Here is a 24134-nt window from a genome sequence, read left to right as displayed (position 1 = left end):
CCCATGATGCATCCTTCCTCCTTCACGTCAAACACACAAATAAATCATAATAATTATACAGGCTATGATGCTTAATTTAAAAAACAAACTAAATAAGCTTATGCATTGTATGTATTTATCTATTCTTTGTGCCATCTGTGATTTCGGGGAAAACATTTTTTTTGCTAATTTCTCCTCGGAAAAAATCTGAAACCGCAAAAAAATGTCACATTCTATTTTATTGCCATTTTATTACACAAAACATTTATGATGCACAGTCTATCAAATAAACTTTTTTTCATTTCATGATTTTTTTAACAAAACAAAACCATTTTTTTCCAGAGGAGAGGGGAAAAAAGTGCTTTACAGGGTTTTATCATCTCAATAAATATACAAGGACATTGAGGTCTTGTTTGATCCTGTTCTTCACACAATGGGCCATGGCACTAAAATACAGATGCACACTCTCTACCCCTGCCAACACACACACACAATCACACACACAGAGAAACACACACATACTATGTACAGTCAACTTTATATTGTCCATATTGTACCAATGCTCCCTCTTTGTGTGGAGGCTGAGCAATAAGCAACCTTATAAATTATAAATTACTGACAATACTGTTTGGAAATGTAGCATGATTTAGTAGGAATGTGTAGTTTGACTAGGATGATCATCTCAGACAGAGAGATCCCTCAGTTAACAGGCCTAAAAGTTCCCTCTTCTAATAATTTAATAATATACACCAAGTTGTGCTTGGTGGTCATATTTTGTGAGAAATTATCCTACATAATATAATGCAAAAAAAATTTGTTTAGTGATAAGGCACATCTTACTTCAATTTCCAGGTAAAATCTGCCAAAAATGCACCTGAAACGTTTTCTGAAATGTCATGAAGTCAACATGTCATTTCAAAAACACATATTTTAACAATCAAAGTATTTTTTTTGTTTCCTTCATAGTTGCTTAGAGAGAAAAGAGGGAGGAGTCTTACCTCTGTGGTGAGTGCCCGGCCCTTTGGCCACAAAAAAAAACAGTTCCATTTTAAATGTATCTTCCACATTTAGGGAGCTTTAGTCCTGCTTCCTTTATCAGTTTCATCCTGTTACGTTACAAGGAGGGTGGATGCTGTACATGGGTCCATTAGGTGAAATACATTTCCTGCTAATAAAAAAAAATGCTTCACGGTCATTTTCAGGAGACTGCTGCAGGTGGGATATTCCTGTCCTCAGAGAGAAAACAACATAAAGACTGATGTTTTTCAGTTTTTTCCTCTTTCTGTTTCGGAGTGGGAAGGAAGTTGACTTCTGCACGACCTTTGGGTCAGGTGAGCGGACATCATCACTGATTGGTGGTGGTGCTGGAAGGGGCGGGGGGGGGGGGGGGGGATCCTGGAGCTGAGAGATCCTAGGGGTCATGTTGGAGAGCTAGCGGCTGAGGGGGAGCTGAGGCAGTGACATGGCCTGGTGAGGGAGACTCTGAGAGGTCAGGACGGAGAAGGGGTGACCTGATGAACAAGAAACAGAGACAAATCATTTTAAAAGAGCACATGATGGTCATTAACATGATGCTTTTAGGTGGGGTCTTTTACTCACTGTCGATGTACCCGTGAAGGGCCACCATGCGTGCTCGCTCAGGACTGCCAAAGGGGGAGTAATGCAGCTCATCGGGCAAGGACGAGGGTATCCTGGACTGAGGATGACCTTGTGGAGCCCCGCTGTGTTGGGGCGTGTGCTTTTTATGTCTTGCTCTGCAGTTTTGAAACCACACCTATGAAGATGCAATGTGACCAGACATCATGTAGCTATATGTCTGAAACTGTTAAAGTGTTTTCAAAAATCATAAAATGAAAATATAACACATTCATCTGTGCAATGATCTGAGAGTAAAGGGTAGAATGCTGCCTGTACTGACCTGGATAACTCTCCTGCTCAGACCCGTCATGTCGGCTAGTTTCTGTAGCGTCTGGGCATCTGGGTTGTTGTCCTGAGCAAACTGAGCCTGCATGATCTGCATTTTGAGACATTATATTAGCATAAATGAATGATATGCAGTATTTAGCCTTGAAGTAGTAAACAAGTGTCAATCAAATACAGCACAGTGGCTCCAAAATAAGATCCCACCTGTAGCTGTTCTGCAGTGAAAGACGTCCGTGCCCTCTTGGCTGGTTTGGGTTGACTGTCTTGCTCTGTTGGGACTGCTCCCTCTAATGTGATGCCATTGCCTAAAAGAAAAACATGAGATGTCAGTTGCAAGTCAGATGAGTTATATAATAAATCAAAGTGAGTGCAGATGTCTGGAGACATATTTAAACCACAGGACTTGGACACTGTACCATAAAGGGACACGGTCTAATCCTGCTGATTTACTAACCCTGTGGGTGTCAAACCAGTAAAATGTAACTGATATCAATAATCCAAATATTGGTATTGGTTAATGCAAGCATGATAATTTCATATAACACTAATACTAATGGTTATTTCTGGTTAAAACACAATGAACATCTGGGTTAATTTTGCTACTCACCGCTCTCGGCCGCTCTCTTGAGGTTCTCCACCATGGTGTCGTAGTGGATCCTACACAAGACCTTCTCCTCCACCAAACCAAACTCCTCTCCCGTGGACAGCTGCCTCTTACATGAGTAGCACGCAAAGCATGCCAAGTGGTACGCATTTCCCCTCGCACGGCGCACCCAGTCGCTGGCATATATCTGCCGCCCACAGCGGGCACACTTAGTACCAAACCTACTGTGAAGCAGAGAAGAGGAGAGGACAACAGAGGCAGAGGACAAAGAAGCAGGAGAAAGTCAATGAGGATTCAGGTATAGAAGGAACAAAACTAAAACACATTTACTAGATTTACATATCTTTCTTTATAAGGCTTTTTGTAGTTGAAAGTGTTTTTAAACTTGTAGCTCTGATACAACTCAAAAGCTTTAGAGAAGAAACCTCAGAGGAGGATATGGCTTTGAAAAAAACAACTCCTGAGCACGGCTGCAAGCTGAGCCTTAAATGCAAACAAACCAACACCTGCAATTTCCTGGCTGATGTATGACGTCCGTGACATATGCACATACAACAAACCTACACACACACATGAGCCAGGGTGGTATTACACACTGCGGAAGATGAAGAAAGACTTGGATGACATCATCATACATCACACGGCTGTAACTGATAGCAACAGTGAGGTTGGAGGCGAATAAACTTAAACCACCTGACTTACTGTTCTGGATGGGTGGGTGAGTGGGTGGAGCGAGAGGTACAGAGAGAGAGAGAAGATGAGAGGAAAATGGTAAGAAGGTAAAATGAGACAAATACAATAGTGAAGGAGCATAAGGAGACTGCAATTTAATTACACTAATATACAGACATAAGTGTGTATTTTCTGTGGAAATCCTAAAATAAGCAGACAATAAAAATGTGGTGCTCAAAAGTGGTGCTCGAGGTCCATTTAGAACCTTCTTCTAATGTAAAATCTAATGGCTTACTGCTTCTGACAAATCCTCTCTCAACCAATGTGGAACTTTATGGCACAGATGATACTTGTTAGCAGGATCAATTCATTGTTTTTGTTGGATTTGTTTAAAATAAGACAGTAGTATCCCTAAGCTGAGAACAGCTGGCACTATCCAAATAAACCTCCGCTTCAATACAGCTGAAATGCATACAAATTCCCTGTTTAACACAAGAATAAAAAAAGATTAATCTCCACATTTGAAGAGCACATTACGGGGTTTAATGGGTATAAAATGGTTTAGGCTTGAGTGGTTATGGTTAGGTTAAGAGCCATTGTTGGGGTCAGCAGCTGCCAAATCTGGTGGAGGCAAGATTTATAAGAAAGAAAGAGCTTCCACGGAGGTAAACCAGGAGGTAAAAGAGCCATAAACAGGTATTATAGACATTCATATTTTTAGCTTATGTTTCATCCTTATTCTGCCTTAGCGAAGATTGAACACAGTGTCACAAACATGAGCCATATTCAGAAAGAGGTCAGTGCTGCTCAGGAGGAGGAGAAGGCGGGAGGAAAGGACGATGAGAGAGGCGGTAAGTGAGTGAAGCAGAGAGTTGTAGTGCTGAGAGAAATGGCAAAGTAAAGAGCGTCAATGGCAGAGAGAGAGAGAGAGAGAGAGAGCAGGAGGACGGGGGTGCAGAGGAGCACGAGGACTGCCAAGTGAGTGGGTTTGGCAGAGCATCAGTGCACTCAAGTCCACTCTATCTAGGATGAAAGCATACTATAGCCCTGACATCCCACAAGCTCATAACCCTCCTTATGTGTATGAGTGCGTTTGCCAGAAGTCTCTTTTTTAATGTATGTAAAGTAAATTTATAGGAGAATTTACAAGCTTCAGCTTTGCATCTGTCTGAGCCAACATATCATCATTAAGTAAAATAGGTTGATCTATGTTCCATTTTTTAGCCACCAACAGGTCTTGGTTAGGTTCAGGAGATTGTCATGGTCATGGTCTAATTCAGGCACCTAAATGGGATTTCTGTTGAAGTCAATGGGCCACCACACACCTGTGTGCTACAATATAACACGGTTTTTGCATCTAAATGAATTCAGGAGGGTGCATAACCACATGTTTCAATTGTCTAAAAATGCAGCCACTGCCGTTGTTGCCATGGTTGAGTAAAGTATATTGAATAACACAAGTGAAAGCAACGTATTCATATCAACTGCTCACCTTGAAATGTAATAGACTGGCACTGACTCAGAGCATAAGCTGTCACAGATACATTCAGCTCAACCAAATAAGCCGTTCAACCTATTCCAGAGACAAATGGACTCCACGGTGTCCTCGCTGCGCACATCACTTCAGATTGTTATGGAGAATTCCGCCCTGTTTCTACAGTAAAGAGGAGGGAAACATTGTGGAACGTTGTGGCTAATCTAGCATGACAGCTTGTCAGTTTCATGCTCCGAGACAGAACCCAGAGAAGCTGCAAATAATCCCATGTTTTAACCTCCTCCTCCTTTTCCTCCTCTATCTTCATCCCCTTCTCCCTCTGTCTGCCCAGTACTTTTTGTGCATGTTTTCTCTTTGTACCAAAAAAACTGACGTTTATTTTGGAACGACGTCAATCCTCACAGCCCCTATATCACTCACAGGAGGAATCCAACACCACAAAATTCCCTCTTCCTCCAGACCACTTCTATTTGCTCCCCAGTCTTTCGTCTGATTTTTATAGTAATTCACCTGCTGCTGAAAGAGGGGCTTGAGGAGGTACACGTTTTTTGGATTATTTCTGATTCTCTGTGAGAATACGCTAATCTCTATTAGATTTGTCCTCAGAGAGATGTGCGGTTTTAAGGCGCAAGGTTCTTGTTAGGCCTACAGAGTGGGAATCTAATATGGGAAAGGAGGAAGTGATTCATATACTCTACAGAAAGCTACTTTTTATTAAAATCTTACCAGGCTTTATTCACTGATGTAACTGCTGTCTTTATTTTAATTAATTTGCTTCTTAAAAATCAAACTCTCTTCAAGCTACGTGTCTCTGTTGCTATGGAGACCTAATCAGCTAACTATAGGCGGGTGGTTGATGAATAATAATTATTAAAAAATTACAACACACACACACATCAACACGTGCACACACATGTCACCCACAAAGTGCCCTACATATGTGGACTCTGGTTACAGTGTCAGTATCCCAAGGTGCCCCTGATTAGTGCAGCAATGCTACTTCCTGTGTGGCCTGCAGCTCGCAGACATGGATGAGGTTTCTACGGATCGAGCCGAGGGAGGCAAAGGGGGTAAGAGGAGGAGGCTGATAAAGAAATGGTTTGCGTATGTGTGTGTGAGTGTGTGTGTGTGAGAGAGAGAGAGAGAGCCCCTGAGGCCTGACATGGGTTTAAGAGGCACAGCGGGGGCTCTGTCCTGCGCCCCCTTCTCCTCCCATTGCTGACACACACCCCACCACCCACCCACCCACACGTACACACATAACGGAGGGAAACCCACTCTGATTTCCTGCTATTACGCCCCATTAAAGCAGCTGTCAGTCCAAAGCCAGATGAGAGGCTGACACAGATGAAGAAATATCTCCAGAGGTTTGAAACCAGCCCAGAGGATCTGGACTTGCAGCGGTGTTTAGCCTTGTTTGAATCTGGCCTAAACCCAGATTACAGTTTATATTTACAGAACATACAGGCACCAGGCCTGCAGCAAAGCCTCCCTGTTACTGCAACTTTTTTCTTTTTTTAAATAAATACACATTCTCAGTGACTTATAAGGACGTTTAAGCACACAAATATTATTATGCATGTGTGCATTTTTGTGCAGAGAGCTTTCCTTGTTTAGTATCTGAACTATCAAATCTAATTTAGCATCAACTGACCTGTCACACTTTGTGTGAAACTCTGCTATGATTTTAAATTAGCAACTTCTGCTTTTACAGTTTTGACAGATGAAACTACATTTATTTTTTTATTTTGAAAAGCTCAAAAAATATAAGAAAAGCAACTCTGTTTAAAGACAAAGAGCAACAACCACACAGATAAAATAAAATGATATGAATTTTTAGGGAAACCTTGCTAAGATTAGTTTCCAAATATTTCTTATATCCACTGGATTTGTCTATGTGATTTACATGCAGCTTTACTCATGGCTGAACCTCACAGAGGCCCATGTTTACCCTCAATACAACACACAGCCAGCTCTTTATTTTCACCAGAGAGTGATTTAGCAGCAAAACTTATGAATGGTTTGCTGTTATTGTTTTGTCAAAAATGCCAAAAAAATAAATCATGTGCCCTGCTTCCAAATATGAACATTTGGAATGTTTTTTCCAGCTTTCTTTGTTGGTTTTGGTTATTGATCACACAAAAGGCATTGTCACTCTTTCTTCACAAGATAAAAATGGAGAGTTTCTAAACCTTCCAAAATCAAATCAAATGCATTAATTACTAAAGAAAACAACTGGAAATAGTACCATGTGTTGCTGATGATCACATTATACATGGAAAAATCTGAGCAAATGATTAAACAACCTGACAACAAACAATATAAAGTATATATTGAGCCGCATCTGTTCTATGACCATTTTTGGAGATCTAATTCACTGACATATTTTGATTCCACTCAGCGTCTCTGTGTCTGACAGTCCAGAGCTGCAGCACTGAGGGCGAGAGAGGTGAATTTTGAGGGAGCCGGGTCAGGTAGAATATTATTATGGTGTGGCCGAGCAAACACAACCGGCTCATTTTGTGAAAAAATTGAGGAAAATGATTGGCAGCTGCTCGACATGTATAAATAAACACAGAGATCCCAGTATCTGAGTGTGAGTGTGAGTGTGTGTGTGTGTGTGTGAGTGTGAGTGTGTGTGCGAGCTCAGTATATTCTTGTTAATGTGCATGTAAATGTTACACGTTTTCATATTTCACATTATAGGTGTGTGTTTAAGTGTGCAGGTGTCTGCTTCAGTATAGTTTGGATAGGAGTTACTTTCAGATCAGAAACATGCTGACCAGGCACTCGGGGCGGTCTAATTGCTGGTCTGGAGGCCTGAGGGTCTGGGGGTGGGGGAGTGGAGGACGACTAATTGCTGGTGATTATAAACCTCAGAGCAGTGGCTTGGTGTCAGGTTTAGATCAGACAAACACCATATCCCACTCACAGGTCCACACACACACATATGGGCACGTGTATCCATACAATTCATACACCCATTCCAGGCTACTGAGTAGATTTTTACTATGCTGCTGCTGGTGTGAACCCCATTTAACCTCAGGTACCACACACACACACGCACACACACACGCACCGTCAAAGTATTTGGACATATCTGCATGAATATAAGCATGAAAATGAAATAAGAAATTATGTTGGCAAAATGAATGAGTTAACTTTTTCTTGTGTCACGCAGCACAAATGTATTTCAAATGATAGACTTTTTGAAATGAGATCGACTGCACTGATTGCAGCACACTTTAAACTATCATTTCCGGTGACTTCCGTTTATTTCACGTGACCTCCTCAATGATAAAACAGGCTACAGTGCGCGTCATGGTGCGTAATGCGTCAATATTTGAAAAGACAAAATACTGTACAAAACGCCCGAAGCTCCAAAGTCTGGAAATAAATGAGGCCGAAAAATCGGATATGATTACGCTCAGAAAATGAGAATGTAATCAAAAAGAAAATCACTTACATCAAAGTACCACATAGCCTCAAATAACCTCGCAGTTTGAATGTTTTAAGGTAAATTTCAGAGCTTACACTGGTGCAGACTTCTTTCTTTCTCTCGCTGGAAATGTTGTGTTTCAGATAGCCAAAACAAAAGTGCGGATCTTTCAGCTCTTCGCTGAAGATAAAGACTTTTATTTTGTTACACACTTTCAGTTTTTGAAAAGGCCTTTCAAGAATACATGAGGCAACCCACATCCATTTCAAAACTCCACGCTGTGCGTGGGCGCGTGTGTGTGTGCGAGTGAGTGAGTGAGTGAGTGAGACAGAGGGATAGAGAGGAAAAAGAGAGGGGGAGAGAGAGGACGCACACGTTGTGTTTTGAAAAACACGGACATAAACTTACCCTACCTGAAATAATCCATTTTACAGAAGATCTCTTTGTTTTTGATGTAGCAGCTGCTGTGCTGACGTAGTGACGTCCTGCACACTGAACACTCCAGACAGCGCACGTGCCAGATCAGGTTGTTCACCTGCGAAGAGACGTCACCGTGTCAAACAGCGCGATGATAAAACACTGCATGTGCTGAATTTGGCTTTATTTATACGAGAGAGGAAGTTTTATTTTCTTATTTCATTTACGTTGAATACATTTCTGTATAAAAATATTTTACTGTGATGCTAAAGTAAAATTGTAAAGTACATACAGTACACTCATTTGTTACGGCCTTCTGACGCTCTGCTTTAGTATTGATGTTTTCGTGTTTTCGATATGTTTTTCAAGGCTTAAAAATCATTTTAATTAAATTAAAATTCACATTTTGTACCTTAGGAATATAATCATACTATTTCTGCTCTGACCTCATGGAGACATCTAATGCAAAACATCCGATTACCTTTTCTGACACCGTGCGCAGGATTCCTGTTAAATAAATAAATTATTTTATTAAAGAGTCATATTAAGGCGCTGAAAACGTAATCAGTTTCCTACTAGATGTGGTGAAGGGATAAAAATTCATTTTGATGTTTGCACATGGCAAAATCAAAGCCTTGCAAATTGGGTGCCAAAGATCGTGTTATTTGTATTTTTGTTTATTAATTCTGCTCTAAAATATGTCTATTTAAATATAAATGTAGGCAATTAAATTATTCACGTACAGGCACTTTATATTATAACAGATTTCTAATGAATCTGCACATTTTTAAAACTAAAAAAATTAGGGAAATTGGGACTTCTGTTTGAATTGGAATAAAAAATAAATAAGACATAAAATACTGCACACAAGGATTTTACTGTAATATAAACATAAAAATATAATTTACAAAATATTTTTCTAAAGCGTGTTTTAATTTTTAAAAAGTGATATTTTTTAAGATTGTTTTTAAAGATTATTATAAAGAAGCTCGCCTATATAATTCTATGTGACATTCTAAGATAGAAATAAAATAAATGATTCTAATTAATTTAATCTTAAAATGTGTAGCTGAAATAAAATGTTCTGGATAAAGTGTCTGTCATCGCTGTTCTTAGCAGTGTCTCCCAGCCGGAGAACAGAGTACCGTCAGATCATGGACTAATGATCTTCGCACTTCCTGACTAACGCACACTTTTGCGCGCGAGTCAGGACTGTTTTGGTTGGAAGCACGCGAGCGCACGCGACAAGACATGAAGGCTGTAAAACATATAAGAACCCAAACATCCCTGTTGTGTCTGCGGTCTCTCAAAACACACGGAGAATTTACCAGAGGAGATAAAATCAGTTACATTTACACACAGCTCTTCTATTTGGTCTGAGGGTTTCTGATGGAGCTGCAGAATAATTTGATTTTAAGTATCTCTCAGTTTGTTTTCATAATATTGACACATACATTATTTTTCATCAAGCTTGAGTTCTATTTGTGCCAAATATGATTTAATAAGCAGTATTAACTTCATTTCATCGATGCAAACACGCAGGCCTGTGTAATCCAACCACAGAAAACATGGCTAACCTCCCTTCACTCTCTTTATCTTGCTGTTTATGTATGTATGCATGGAAAAAAATCTAAATAAACAAACGCCCCAATAAAAAAAAATGTTTCTAACCAGGCTTGGATCCGCTCACCTTGAGCAAGTATCTGTCCAGGATCTCCAGACCGCAGCTGGCGCACAGGTTCTTCCCTGTGGACGGCACCGAGCTGGTGGTGGAGGTCGGCGAGCACACGGAAGGGGTGGACGGGGTGCTGGGAGACGAGCGAGTGTCCTCCCGCTCCATGTTGGACCGCTGGGATTCTCCGTCCGAGTGAGACTGCAAGAGGGCATCAGCACAGCTCAGTAACACAGAGACCAATCCACATCACCACACTGCCAGTTTGCAGATGTCGCCATTTTTTTTCCCTCTCATCTCATGATGCGGTCTATTGATGTGCGCGCATGATTCACATGTTTAAAATGTTCTTTGATCCTATAGCTATATGTCCACATGCCTCGGGTGCGCACGGGCCAAACGCACTGCGCGCACACGGCGCACTGACTGAGCTGTATATTTCTATAAATCATAAACAGGCAATAAAGCTCTCACCATTGGCGTGTGTTTAGAGTCCACACTGCAGCGTGAGCCTCCCGGTGTACTCTGATGCTCGGTAGAGATCACCTACAAGACAACGTTCAGTAAGCGGCAGGTCTTCATCACTTTCCCCGTCTCATCTTCTGCTGAGAAATCCCCGGTAGACATTTGCAGACAGCTCTTGAAGGCTACTCCTATATAGAGTAGTCCTGACAATAAACCCCGTTTAAAACAGTTAAAAGGGCCCCCGCAACAAAAGGCACATTTTAATGAAGCTATTTCAATTTGGATTGATTTTTCCCTGCCCTTAACCCATGCCTCTCAGAATAATAGTATTTTCTTCGCAATCCAGGACACGAGAGTGGAGGGGGGAGAAAAACTACCTGTAATTACAAATAGCTTGAAACGCTGCGGATAAGAGGGGACCCGGAGTGTCAATTTCAACTGTCAATCAGAAAAAGGCAACGGGTCACCCAAAGAATTGCAAATTTGATTTTTAATGGCTGTAATTAAAATCTAATTCTCTTCAGGCGAATTGGCAGCGCTCAAGAGGCTCGCGGACCGCAAATCACGCTATTCATAACAGAAAGGCGCGTGCCTCTTCACAGCGGCTAGCGCGTGCAGCTGATCTCAGTACACAAGCCGTGATTCTTGTGACATCACAGAGAGACGATACACAACTCACACACACGCTGCTGCTTATAATCTGCGTATTTGGGCATTTTTTTTAAGAAAATAAATTAGGAAATCAGAATTATTTCACAAGAATGATGTTACTGCAGCGTTAAAGCGCACACGACTGGTCAGGACAGGAACATTAAATCTGTTTAAAGCAAACAGCAGAGGCCCAGACACACAGTGCACAAGTCCAATCAGAACCTTTTACGCACAAACTTGAAGCGCAGTCGTCTCCAGCGTGTTGGTACCTGTTTTGTGGGAATTCCTTCGGACAGAATCTTATTTCCCTCTGAAAGAGGGGACAAAACTTCATTTTTCCAGTACATGAACTCCTGGAGTCTCACAGCGTCTCCAAAGTCGGTGCCTGGAATCAGGGGAAAAGTCGGCGATGGGCGTCAGAACTTGTACCAATCCGTAGCGTGCATGGATCGAGTGTAGCAGGCGCACAGTTAAGTTTTTAACAAAAAGTCTTTTAAAAAAAAAAAAAAAAAACACTGCTGTGCGCGACGGTCTGGCACAACAGTACAACAGTTATGGAGCCATGCAGAGACGAGGAGTTGCTCGCTGCTCCTTGAAGAGCCTTATTTAGAACAGAAAGATTTCTTCCTTTCCCTCGTTTCCCCTCTCTTCACTTTTGAGCAGGAGTCTGCCTACAGGAAGTTAATCAAACTGAGGAGTTGGCAGCTTTTTTTTTCTTTTTTTTTTTTTACTCCGGTGCTTCAGAGGTTCAGGAGACACTGCAGGGATGCAAAGGGAGACCCGAGCGAAACAAGCAGAGAGAGAACCAGTGTGTGTCTGCAGAGCTGTAGTGAAAGTTTGTGCGACTCTCGGGCCGGCCTTATAGCTAAAGAAGGGGGAGGGTAGAGAAGACAGAGTTTCATATGCGTGAGAAGGGTGGACGCAGTTTGGAACAGTTATGACAGAAGCGTACTGGAGCTCTGCTGGTGTGTGTTTGATATCTCAGACATTTATAGCAGCAGCCAGAGAATAAACACTCAATGCAAATTACAGCTGTTTATATATTTGCCATTTGTTTGCCACTGGAAATATACAACCGGTACTGACTGTAGGCGGTGACACAATTAACGCACATATATGCGCACATAAATAAACTTTTTTATAAAGAGTGTATTTGGGTTCAAATGTATTTAAACTGAAAAATAATGACGAAAACACAGAGTGCATTTAGTCTAATGCCATACATATTTTTTAAATTATTAAGATGTAATTTATTTGTGAGTATTATGACAATAAGCCTTCATCTATGATTGAAAACTATTGCTCAATATTATATATACAGGCCCTGCTTAAACATGACTGTGGGGAGAGTACGTTTACATGTTGTGGGCTAAAAATAAAGTCAGGGTTACTGTGATCCGTATAGTCGCTCTATACTAAACAGTTCGTTTATCTCTTACAAACAAAAACAATCATAACAAATAAAGAGCGATTTTGGTAAACATTATTGGATCTAATGCAGGTGGCAGTAAGTGCTCACAAAAAAAATCACGTTTAACTATATGAAGGATTGATGTTCGAACATACTGGCGTGTTAATCGTTAATCTTTCCGCAATTATACGAGGTCTAAAAATTAAGAAATTCAAAAAGAAGTGAAAATTCCCCTCAATACCTGAGAACCAATAATTATTTTCATCTACTGTTATACATTAAACGAATAGGCCTTTTATTGACAACAGATACATACACATATAGAAAAGAAATCAGTGATCTATTCTATTGGACATCACAAATACTCTGCAATCGGATGATTCACAAAAACAAACGACAATTCGATAAAGGACTGAGGTAGGATTTGGTTCCATCAGTGCGCATGACATTGCGCTTTTCCGTTTTAATCATTGACCTCCAACCCTGCTGCAAGGACCACCTTAAAAACACTGGTGCTGCTATAAGAAGGACCTCTGTTTGGTAAATTCGAACAAATTCAGACCGTACAGTCGTCAACATGTCGCATCTTTTTGATTTTATAGCTTCATGTGACACCAGCAGGAGAGAACATCTCAGATAACGTCAGTGCTCCACAATGACAGTACTGTCTGGAGCTCAATAATAAACTTTAGGACACACATCAGGCCTACAAATTATCACAGCAACGTGTATTAGACAACACAAAAATGATTAAATGTTTAATATCTATCATGTCTTGGAAAAAAATGCTGCAATAACCAAATTTATAAATTATAAATTTAGTTGTTAAAACTGTTTCTGATGTTTAAAAAAAATCTGATAATTTCTTGATCATATAATATTCTAAATAAACTGCATTTTTTAACTTTTTAACTCATATTTGCACTGAATAATGAGTAAGGCTGTGACACAGAGGGTTAAGTGACGGGTTTAATTAAATTAATTATAAGAGTTTACTGATGACTCATAGGACTGAACCTCTCTGTCATTAAAAAAAAGAGATGTGATTATTTGCTTTTAATTGAAGATCTAAAGTAAGGAGACTGTGGCCAGGGAAATACCAACAATCTATACACTACACAAGTCAGTATAAAGAATTATATAAAAAATTTGAGAGAAAAAAGCAAATTATTTGAAGAAAAACACACAAAAATAGTGCAGCTTACAGTAATTGTTGCTGAGTGGCTTGTGGCTCATTATCTAAACTCTATTAATACAAAGCAGCTACAAACCTCAGGTGAACCCAAAATGAAAAGTAGCTTCCCACTGCAAAAAATTAAATAATGTGATGTAAGACAAAAAAAACTAAACAAAAAGAAAACAGTACGAGGGGATGACCGATGGAAAGATTTGCCCTCAGCAGTTTGATTACTGGCCAGAGGGACCTGTGCTGAATGCTCTTCCTGAATTTGCATTCAGCAAATTGTTCGTGTCTGTGACAAAATAAAGGCAACAATTCCCAAAATCCACAACAATTCTCTTTTCTGTTGTGACATTAAGCTGTAGCGATTACCTGCACAGCAGCACATATATCTGATTAAATAATATCTGATGAAACTGTAATGTATCAAAACACTTAGTCATCCGTGACCACCGCGGTCGCATCCCAACAGTCTGTGTGTTGCTTACCTGCTTCAAAATCTTTGATGTGTATAGTCTATATAATATATAGAGTCTATGTGACGGTATGGGGCTGTTGGGTAGATAAAAATGGACTGTGGGTGGGGGGGGGGGTCTCCAGTGTAAGTGGGAGGATGGGTCATCTCCGAAACTTGCGGAAGGGCCTGCTATGGTTATTGTGGTGTGATTTAGAGTAGGGCTCCCAGCGTTTCCTCTCTGGCGGTTTGTTGTAAACATAGGCTGACGGACCCGAGTAGCTATCATCTGGATTCTCTTCCATCATCTGGAGCTTGGCCTCGATGGCTCGGATCTTTGCACTCGTACTGCAGAAGAAAATAAAAATGGGGGCAGAGAGAGAGGAGATGTTACTAGCAGGGCTGAGAAGGAAGAGAGGAGAGGGAAATAACTGGTGCTGGCACTGAGGGTGAGTGATGGACTCACTGAGGGGGGGTATTGGCACTTTTAGTGAGAGGATTGACAGATGACAAAAAAAAGGCAAGCACAAGCAAGAGATCGCCTGTTGTGCTGCATGAAAAATCTGAATTTGGAGACCAAGTGAGAGAAAATTGTAAGAAAAATTATGGTGCTCGTAAGAGGAAGAGAGAAGGGTGTGAGAAGTAAAGAATAGAGGGGACATCAGGGGAGCAAAAGAATGTTACAGCGTATCCTTAGAAATGTGAGGAGCCAGTGATTCTGATGTTTACGCTAGAATCAAAGACTGAATAATTTCCTGAGAAGAACCTGATGGCTTGCTGCACTCACCGGACCTGTGTTAAATTCATACATTGATTTTACAGTGCTCCATCGAACTGAAGTAATTACAATATGTGTGTTAATGTGAATGCAGCCACAATAATAAAATATGGAGAAATCAGACACACATTTAAAACTCAGGTGGACTCAGGTGGGTTTGGTGAAACAAAATGTTTAGTGCGCAGTTGACATGGGTTAGTCAAGGTGTCAGCATGTTCAAAAATAGCTTTAAGAAAGTAAAACATCTGAAAAGAGCATTGCATTGAAAAAAAGATGCAACTACAATAGGAAGGATGCTGCTGTATGCGTGAGTTTTAATGCCAACCTGAGATGGTTGGTTGTCATTGATCCTTCTTCTGTTGTACCGCTGCATGACGGCCCCAGGCTGGGAGGCATCGTCTTGTCGTTACGGAAACCTTCAAACCTCTATAAACAATAAAGGTGGTCACAATAATAAAAAAAAAATGACCCACACAAACAGTGATGGAAACATGAAAAGATGAAGAGATGGAGAGAGAGACAAACACAAGGAGTGAAATTATAGCTAGAGCAAGAAACAACAGAGACATTATAAAAAGATACAAGATTAAAAATAAGCAGACAGGCTAAAGGTTTCCTTGAGACACATTTTAGAGTGAAGTTTGAACAGAACCACATAACAAGTAGAGAAAAAGAACAAGCATTAGAAGGATTCATGTCAGCCAGACATTTAGAAAACCTCCCATCTCCTCATAATTACTGACAGAAGCTCTCTGGAGAGTCAAACCCCAGCTTTCTCCCACAAATATGAGCACTATTAAACTGTAGCACTGATCTCGTTGTTTGTGTCTGGTCAAACAGACAGTAACCAAGCAGGACTGTCTGTCCAGCTTGTAATCACACCCTAAAGGGATGAGGGAGGATAAAGTGGGACCAGCTGATGAGCAACAACCAACGTCTGCACTCATTCCTTTCAAAACCACCTTCCAAACATCTCCACCAGCCAACACAGAATTCACCAAACCTGGAGAGAGAAAAAAAAGAAAGACACAGAGCAACGGTCACATGACTGGTATGATAATCCCCCAGCGTTTTGGTGCAGAAGCTTCTGCTAACAGGAAAAAAAGTTTAGAAAAGCTGCAGTTGGTGGAACTGGAGTCAGTTTAAGTTACATACAAAAAAGTACACACACATTCTATGTCCCATGAGATAACTTGCATGTATAACCAAGAATAAGTATAAAACAATGACCAGTGCACCAGCCAGGACCCTCCCTTTCCACCTATTTCTAAAGGCATGTGGCTGGAATGCATAGATATCTGCACAGAGCCAATACGGCTGAGCCAAATCTGTAAACATACCAAAGCTGACGTAACAAGGGAGTCAAGGCAACTTAATAAATTATCTATATGTCCCAATTGTCACAATGGAATAGGCTGAGGTGTGGTTGAGAAGTGCATGGCTCAAAGCAGAAGGAACGTTGTGTAGCTATTGTTATAGCCACATATAAGCAATTACACTGTCAATGATTGAGAGGAATGTTTAAAATTAATAACATATCCAGTATGTATTGTTGGGTTGCAGCAAAAACTGCAGCACTGTCTGAGAACACTGACATCAGCCTTCATGCAGTCACCAGCTACCTCAGTATAACCCAAAGAGTTCTACAATAATGTGGCAGCTAACGACACTGCACAAATTGTGAAATTAGCAGCACTACATCATCAAGGCCTTATTTGTTATGTAGACTACTGTAACAGGAAGGCTGGGTGGCCTGTATGGAAGATCATAAGATAGTGTCAGTCAAAACAATTCTGTCTTGCAGATTAACTTACATCCAGTAAGGAAATAACAGGTGCATTCAAATTAATTAACATAATGGAACCGAGCCCTCAATAACATACCTGGGCTTTTCCAATTGTGACATCTGAAGCCAGCGCAGGCTTGCAAAAGCAGTGTAAAATAAAGGTGATAAGCATGTCAATGTGAGTTTAACACAAACTATCAGAAATGGGAAGTTTGCCTCCTACGCCACGGTTCAAGTCCATGTTGGCATGTTTTCTGACCAGTTTTCTCTGGTCTGTGGTGTACCCACCGCTAAGAGAGAAATCCAGTCTATACCCAGTACTGAAAACCTAGAACCACTAAAGGTTTCAAATCTAATTCAATAAAATGTGGTCTAGCTATTCTTGGATAGATTTTTACTTTCATTTATTTCCTTAGAGGCACAGAAGCATAGAAATATATTGCCCCAGACTATGAACCAAGTTGTTAGTTACACCATTCAACGCTGGATTTCAAATTCTGTTAAATGTTAGTCATATTAAAGTGTTTAGGCCAAAACAGAAGGGCCCAGGTTTTATATATAATACCTGAATCATCCTTTAGTGGAACCATCTTTATATTTGTGATAAAGTGGTGGATTGAGACAGGCTCCAATGACTCTGTGAGCAGATTTATCTTACAGTCTAAGGCAGCCACATTAACCTTGACCTCCCTCTACCATGTGTGTATGTGTGTGTGAAGGGCGTGATTCGTCTCTATACAGGATATCCCTTAACCCTTCGCCAGTAGGCTATCTATTGTTAGGAGACAGGCATAGGTTGTGCTGGGACTGCCGTGCTCTGGGTAAACTGGCTACTGGAGAAGTAAAATTTAAATGAAAATCTAACTTTTATATCTTAATGTATCCTAATGCTGGGAGGCCACAGACAAACAAGGGTTATACGTAACCCTTCCAGTAATCATTTCAAGTTGTGTATTGTACTTTGGGATTGAGCTTGACACTTACCCTCACCTGTGCGTGCGCCCAACGCACAACCAGCTTCTTGGACAAAGCAAGCTTGCCATTTAAACACTGGATCGCCCTTTCTGCCTCCTGCACACACAAACACAGACAGAACACAAGGAAAATAGATGATGAGTGCACTGGCAAAACCAATAATAAATGATGACGTGCCGCTGTATCCGTAGAAGTTCATAAATGAGGTGCATATTTGTGTGTTTTAAAGGCAGTGTGAAAATCTAGTTTTGCCTAATCAATCGTGCAAGTGGCTTTGATGCTAAATTTTATTATTGAAGTTCTTTATCATATAAGTGTGTCCTCATGTCAGCGTGTGTGTGTGAGTGTGGAAGATAAACACACACTTCCTCTGTATAATCCTTTTGGGAGGGCTTTATATCCCACTGATAGACACTAGCTGTGAAACTAGATGCTTATCATGATCCCCAGGCTCTCTCCAAAACAAATACTGCCTGCTGAAACTGTGAAGCTGAGTGGACTCCTTTTAAATCCTTTTTTTAGTAATGCCGCCCACTTCAGTAAGACACACAATGAGGTCCTGCAGCTCGTAAAGTTTGTTGAATGACTTAAACTGAGGCAACATTCATAAAGAGACTTCCTTTGATAAAATACTGGACAGTGGGTGTGAAATTTATTGCCACGGATTGAGGATTTGAGGGTTTTACAACACACTGAGGCAAAACAAAATCATTGCAATGCATCATCTCGATGTACCTCTCTGGTGCTGAAGTTGACGAAGCAGTAGCCTCGTGGCTGTCCCTCCAAGGGCCCAGACTTATGGAACAGGAAGTCAAACTGTTTCACTTTGCCAAACTTCTCCAACAACTTCACCAGGTGATACCTAGGGAATTACAGAGGAAGACAAAAGTGCAAAAGAGAGCACAGAAACTTAGACATTAAAATTAGACATATTCTGTATTATTTATGATCAACAACAACAGTATGTACAACCGTGTGAAACGGACACACTCCATTTGCCACGCTACAGTCTGTGAATCTGTCAAGTATTTTTAATGAGAATGACAGCTTTCTCTTACACCTTTTTAGCAGCAGGCCAGCTGGTGTGGCAGGCCACTGACAGTAAATCTCTTATTGAGACAATGCTGAGGATACAGTAGCAGGACAATAAGGGAATAAAACGGAGGAAGCCTCAAATCCCCCCTGAGCACCGAGCTTTGCACAAACAACCTCCACCAACATATGCAGCACAGCCAGGGACCGTTGGACTACAAATGAGAGATATGTGGTCACTGAAGAGTTATGCAGTGAGTGTGTGTGAAAGCATTTGGAGGGGTGTGTGTGCAACTGCCCACTAGCAGCCATGGGAAGAAATGTTTCTTCTGACAATACAGAAAAGAGCAGTGAGTTCAGGGTGACATGGAGATATTTTATTGCTTTATTCCTGTGAATAATCAAGTTTCCAACATAAGATGTGGTGCAGGATCAATTTAATTTCACAGAGAATGAAAATTATTATTATAATTACACCCAAGACACAAGCTAAAACACTCAAAATATATTTATCTATACTTCTGCGATATGTCAAAATGTCTTCTATAAAAAAAGCCTAAGTAAAAACCAAAACCAAAACAAATACCTTCCTGTGTTTTTGTTTCAATGCTGCTACCTTGTGTGACTGTCCAGGCCTCACAGTGACCCCAGGTGTTTTGTATAACTGTTCAAGAAAAGGACTTAATGCTTCGACCTTTTATTGTTTGAGGTCCTGTTATTTGCTTTTCAAAAACGTCTGTATGACGTGAATGCACGCGCGTGCATTCATGTGTATAAATGGGATTCAATGTGGGATGCTTCAAGTGAAGTGTGGGCTTGAGCTACAGGTTGTGCTAATGTCTTCCACCCTTCTACGACCCCCTAGGGGGCTTTACGCCAATGAGGATTTCTGTTTTTCCCAGACAACACCCTGCAGGCCTCCCATGTGGCTCATCCTGCGCTTGGCTCACTTATACAGAAAAGCCTCTATTGAAATTGGATCACACTATAACAATTTTAAAACAGGCCTAAATAGCCTTTTTTTTCTTTGTGCACCTCTGGTCAGAATAAAAAATGCCTTCAGGATTATATTCTTAATCTGCTACATAGTTCTATTTAGAGTATGTACTGCACAATTTTCAATTCAATTAAAGCACCTTTTACAATAAAATTTGTCTCTAGGTACTTCTAGGTACTAGGTACTACAGAAACCCAGAGCCTGAACCTCAGAGCAAGCAGACAGTGATAAGGAAAACAGGAAGAATCCTTGAGCAGGACCCGGCTCACAAGGGACAACCATCCGCTAATAGCCGGCCAGGTAAAGGAGGAGAAGTAGTAGACAGGACAGAGAGGATGAAAGAGCAAGACACAGAAACATACAAACATGACAGGTTATTGTAATTGCTGAAAAACTCCATTTACATTGTTAAAGGTAATTATATTAGCATTACATAGATGAACAACATGCATATGTGTATTTAAATTACTCAACAGACACTCCAAGAACATTTTTGGACATTAGTGAGCTGAGCCACAATGGGCCGCTCCTCCTGAGAGCTATAAAAACCACCGGAGGAAGAGGGGAGGAAAGGGAGGGAAAGGTGTGCAAAGGGAGAGGGAAGTTCAGAAAGGGGAATGAAAGGTGAAAGGTGTAGGAAGTGAAAGAAAAGCCAAAAGAAGAAAGGAGGTGAGAAGCCAGGTAAGAAAGATACACGAGATAGGAAACAGAAGAGGAAGGAAGAGGCATATGAGTCAATTCAAGAAAAAAATAGGACAGGAGTTTGGACCAGAGAAGAGAAGGTCAGAAGCGAGGGGCTGCTATTTGAGGTTCTGTGTCAATGCAGCTATCTGCTTATGTTGTCTCCCTTTGTGGGATGACAAGATTTATCTTATCCTTTACACCATTAGTGGCAAAAACACAGTGGTGCAGACAAAACAGTATCCTGCAAGAATATACTGAGGCTACAGGTGTGTTTTACATGTGACAACAGTGACAAATAGTTATTCAATCACCTGCCAGCGATATTTGAAACAGCAGTTTCTTCCATTTGTTATTAAAAGAGCATTGCAGAGTAACATGGTTACCATCCAAGTGAACTTTTTTTTTATATAAAACTCATGATAATTTCCAGGTACACAACTTTATGTAACATGAGGTCCAAAGAGGGAACAAAGAGGCAGACGGTGATGGATTAGTACTAAGCAGGGAAAAGTACAAAAACATGAATATGTGGTGAAAGCTCCGGTTACACCTGCGATTGCTCTGCTCTGTAAGCAGGACAAGGAGAGATGAAACATCTCTAGGACATTCATCTTAGCTTCAAGAACTGCATTTTAATAGTGACTAATAAAGCTACATTGCTCCGGGACACAGACAGTTTCTTTCTACTACTTTAAAGCTGGTGTTCCGTACATTTAGAGCAGATCATTGTCTACAATAATATATATTCCACCAAGACACTTTTTATTTACATCTTGGTAGTTTCCTTGTGCATTTGTTTGCCTTGATATTTTATGTAGGCAACTCAACAGAAACAACAAAAAATTGTTTATGAGACAAGTGGCACCTTCTAAAGACTCTTGTGCAGAAGGTGTAACACCCACACAGAAGAGAATTATGTTTTCTGTCCTTTTTATCTTTACTGAGATTTTGAAGGAGCAGTGGCAAGAGCAAGACAATCCATAATATTACGCTGAATGAGCTCATTTAAAAGAAAACAACTATGCAAGGAATAGGTTTTTCTTCAGGTCGGGGTCCAGCCCTATGGGAACCTTTTATTCCTCTTCAAGCGAGGAAGCCAGTAATCATTCAAAACAACACACGGGCCAAAATTCATTTATCTGACAGATAACACATTACACAACACCAAAGTACTGCCTTCATACATCATCGTATCTTGATGTAATATTTTACCCTGATCATAGAAGAACTGAATGTCTCCAAAATACTAAAGCCTAAATTATAACAGCAGATAGCAAAAATGTTATTCAATTCTGTAAGTACCGGTAGGCAAATAATATGGGTCAAAATTACTTGGGTACCGTCTTGTTTAAATTTTTAAAGCAGTGTATAGCACCTTGCATTTTAAGTCGGCATTTCTCCTCTGCACTGAATTTGGCCTACCAGGACAAACAGAGGGAACACTGCATTTGCTATCCTGGAGCTAATTAATCTTCCCAATCAGCAACAGGGGCCACAGGCATTTCTCTTGTTTTCCCTCCATACTGTGAAGTAGTGGGCAATTCAAGGAGAAGCAGAGCAGAGAAAGGGGAAGGAAACGCCTGTCTAGACGCCCACCAGAGCTGTGGCCCATACATTCTCCAGCAGCCCCCACAGGCATACAAACACGCCCCTCACCCTAAAAAACTACCTTCTCTCCATCACAGCATGTGTAACGATGTCTTCAACATTTAGACATTCAACAGCACACAACAACGGAAAGATGTTTGCATGTCCACATGGTGTCAAACGAGAGAGTAATAACGCACACAGTCTAGCCTGTGTGTTGAAGCTTGCACCTCTACCAGCTGCCACCCAAACATCAACTGTGTATTTAAACATGGTTACACACACAATCAGCTCCAGGTTGACACGGAGAGAGTAAACAGGGCAGGTGAGTGAGGAATGATGGCTGCTCCTTAGCAGAGCAGGTCTCCGCGCCTCACTGCCTCTCTTTCACACACCCAGCCCTGTCTGCTCAGTGTCAGCCGTTGACACACACAGTGAATCAATCATATATGTACACACAATGCATTGCCTTTCTACATTCAGCTGACTGGTTCACACATATGAGGCTGGAAATTTAGCGACATCCAGAATTGATTCAAATTTCAGAAAAGTTTAAAGTCTGTTTACTAATTTTTAAAGATGAGTAATTATTGTGTCTTTGCATACAGATATTAAGCTGACTTTTTAAATGTTGTCACTATTACAGGGTTTAAGCCTGTTAAAAAGCACACACAGACTAGTATAAGATAGGCTTTTCTCAATATATAAAGAGTAAGACATTTAAGAGTTGGCTTGGTTCCCAGGTGTGTGGAGTAATGTAATAAATGTTTCACTCACTCTGTGATTTTGGGATCAATGTTACCTATCCATAAGCGGTTTCCATCATGGGCCATGCTCTCTGAAATAATAGAGGCATTTTCCACACTCTCTGCGGCAGAAGACATGTGTATGCTGTGGAAGGCAGGCATAGAAGATAGGGTCAGAAACGCAATGTGGAAATATTGTCAATGGTTGAGCTTAAGTACGTAGTAGTAAGCAGTAACTTTATGAATGCAGGCATATTCAAAAGTCAATACAGTTCAGTACTATCACACACTAGTATAGACCTTAGACAAGTCAACTGTTAATAACCACAAAGTTAATTTCAGAGAAAACTTAAGAAATGGAAAGTACTGATCTGAAAAGATGTGGTAAACCACATACAGTTCATTTTAACCTTCTGACTTTCAACAGAAAAGTGTACAGTATAAATCTAAAATCAGTCTCTGGAATTCAACCAGACTCTGATCTGTATACCATAAACATAAACAAACTATACTCTCAGCTATTTTAAAATACACTTATCACATACTTTGATGTAACATACTTCAGATTTAACAAACCTGGCATCGCTACAAATGTATACAGCAGTCAGACAAAAAGTACTTTGTCACAGTAGGGGTATTCGGTAGTTGCTGTAAAGCTTCAAATGGGTTCACTTCTAAGAAACGCTAACATTCCAGAAGCTAACGCTAGCTTCGCCAACTGCAGGCTAAACAAGACCATTTCTGTATTACTAAAATTATTTCTGTCAAATTTGTTTGCCTATAATTACCCTGTACTCGCAAAATTAAGTACTTTGCTGTCAATTAATATCAGTTTAGACGAAGCTATCCGTCTACATGAACACTGAACTGTAGCAGTTAGCTCAGGTATTATCAGTTTACCTCGTTATGTCACACTTCCTCTTCGTTGGCGACTTCTGCGACTCAGTACTGACGGATCCCACCGCCGGGACGATTAAACTACGTCAAAACGTTACACAAATCATTTCATATAATGATTTTTCACCTGTATTACTGACCAAGTTCGCTAGCTCGAAGGATAACCAGTCGAGTTGCTAAAGTCTCACAACAAAGGCGCAGGATGATGTTGTGGCTTGTTTGACTGTGTGGGGAGACCAGTGGGAGCGCTCGGTTTAATGTCTGGCATTTTCCGCTTTGACATTTTGCGC

At 40.7% G+C, this 24134-nt stretch overlaps 2 protein-coding genes across 5 annotated transcripts; both read right to left on the bottom strand.

Moving 5' to 3' along the window:
- Positions 1–228: 228 nt before the first annotated feature.
- On the bottom strand, positions 229–12121 carry lhx6a (LIM homeobox 6a). 3 transcript variants are annotated; one of them, XM_028417262.1, is made up of 9 exons: positions 11587–12121; positions 10676–10747; positions 10220–10402; positions 8526–8647; positions 2510–2730; positions 2107–2207; positions 1898–1993; positions 1579–1753; positions 229–1490 (listed from the first exon to the last, which is right to left on the bottom strand). In XM_028417262.1, the coding sequence occupies exons 1-9, from the start codon at positions 11662–11664 to the stop codon at positions 1411–1413; spliced, it is 1128 nt and encodes a 375-aa protein (XP_028273063.1). In that variant the 5' UTR covers positions 11665–12121; the 3' UTR covers positions 229–1410. The 3 variants fall into 3 exon arrangements, with proteins under 3 accessions (XP_028273063.1, XP_028273064.1, XP_028273065.1); XM_028417263.1 differs by lacking the exon at positions 10676–10747; XM_028417264.1 differs by lacking the exon at positions 229–1490 and having other exon boundaries at positions 1590–1733.
- Positions 12122–13002: 881 nt separating this feature from the next.
- On the bottom strand, positions 13003–24063 carry rbm18 (RNA binding motif protein 18). 2 transcript variants are annotated; one of them, XM_028417291.1, is made up of 6 exons: positions 23848–24063; positions 22979–23092; positions 18637–18763; positions 17911–17997; positions 15466–15566; positions 13003–14710 (listed from the first exon to the last, which is right to left on the bottom strand). In XM_028417291.1, the coding sequence occupies exons 2-6, from the start codon at positions 23083–23085 to the stop codon at positions 14527–14529; spliced, it is 606 nt and encodes a 201-aa protein (XP_028273092.1). In that variant the 5' UTR covers positions 23086–23092; positions 23848–24063; the 3' UTR covers positions 13003–14526. The 2 variants fall into 2 exon arrangements, with proteins under 2 accessions (XP_028273092.1, XP_028273093.1); XM_028417292.1 differs by having other exon boundaries at positions 17917–17997.
- Positions 24064–24134: the final 71 nt, after the last annotated feature.

This window comes from Parambassis ranga, chromosome 12 (genome assembly GCF_900634625.1).
Source record: "Parambassis ranga chromosome 12, fParRan2.1, whole genome shotgun sequence".
In the NCBI taxonomy this organism is placed as follows: Eukaryota; Metazoa; Chordata; class Actinopteri; family Ambassidae; genus Parambassis; species Parambassis ranga.
Note: the sequence above shows the minus strand (reverse complement) of the source record. Positions and strands in the feature narration are given on the sequence as shown.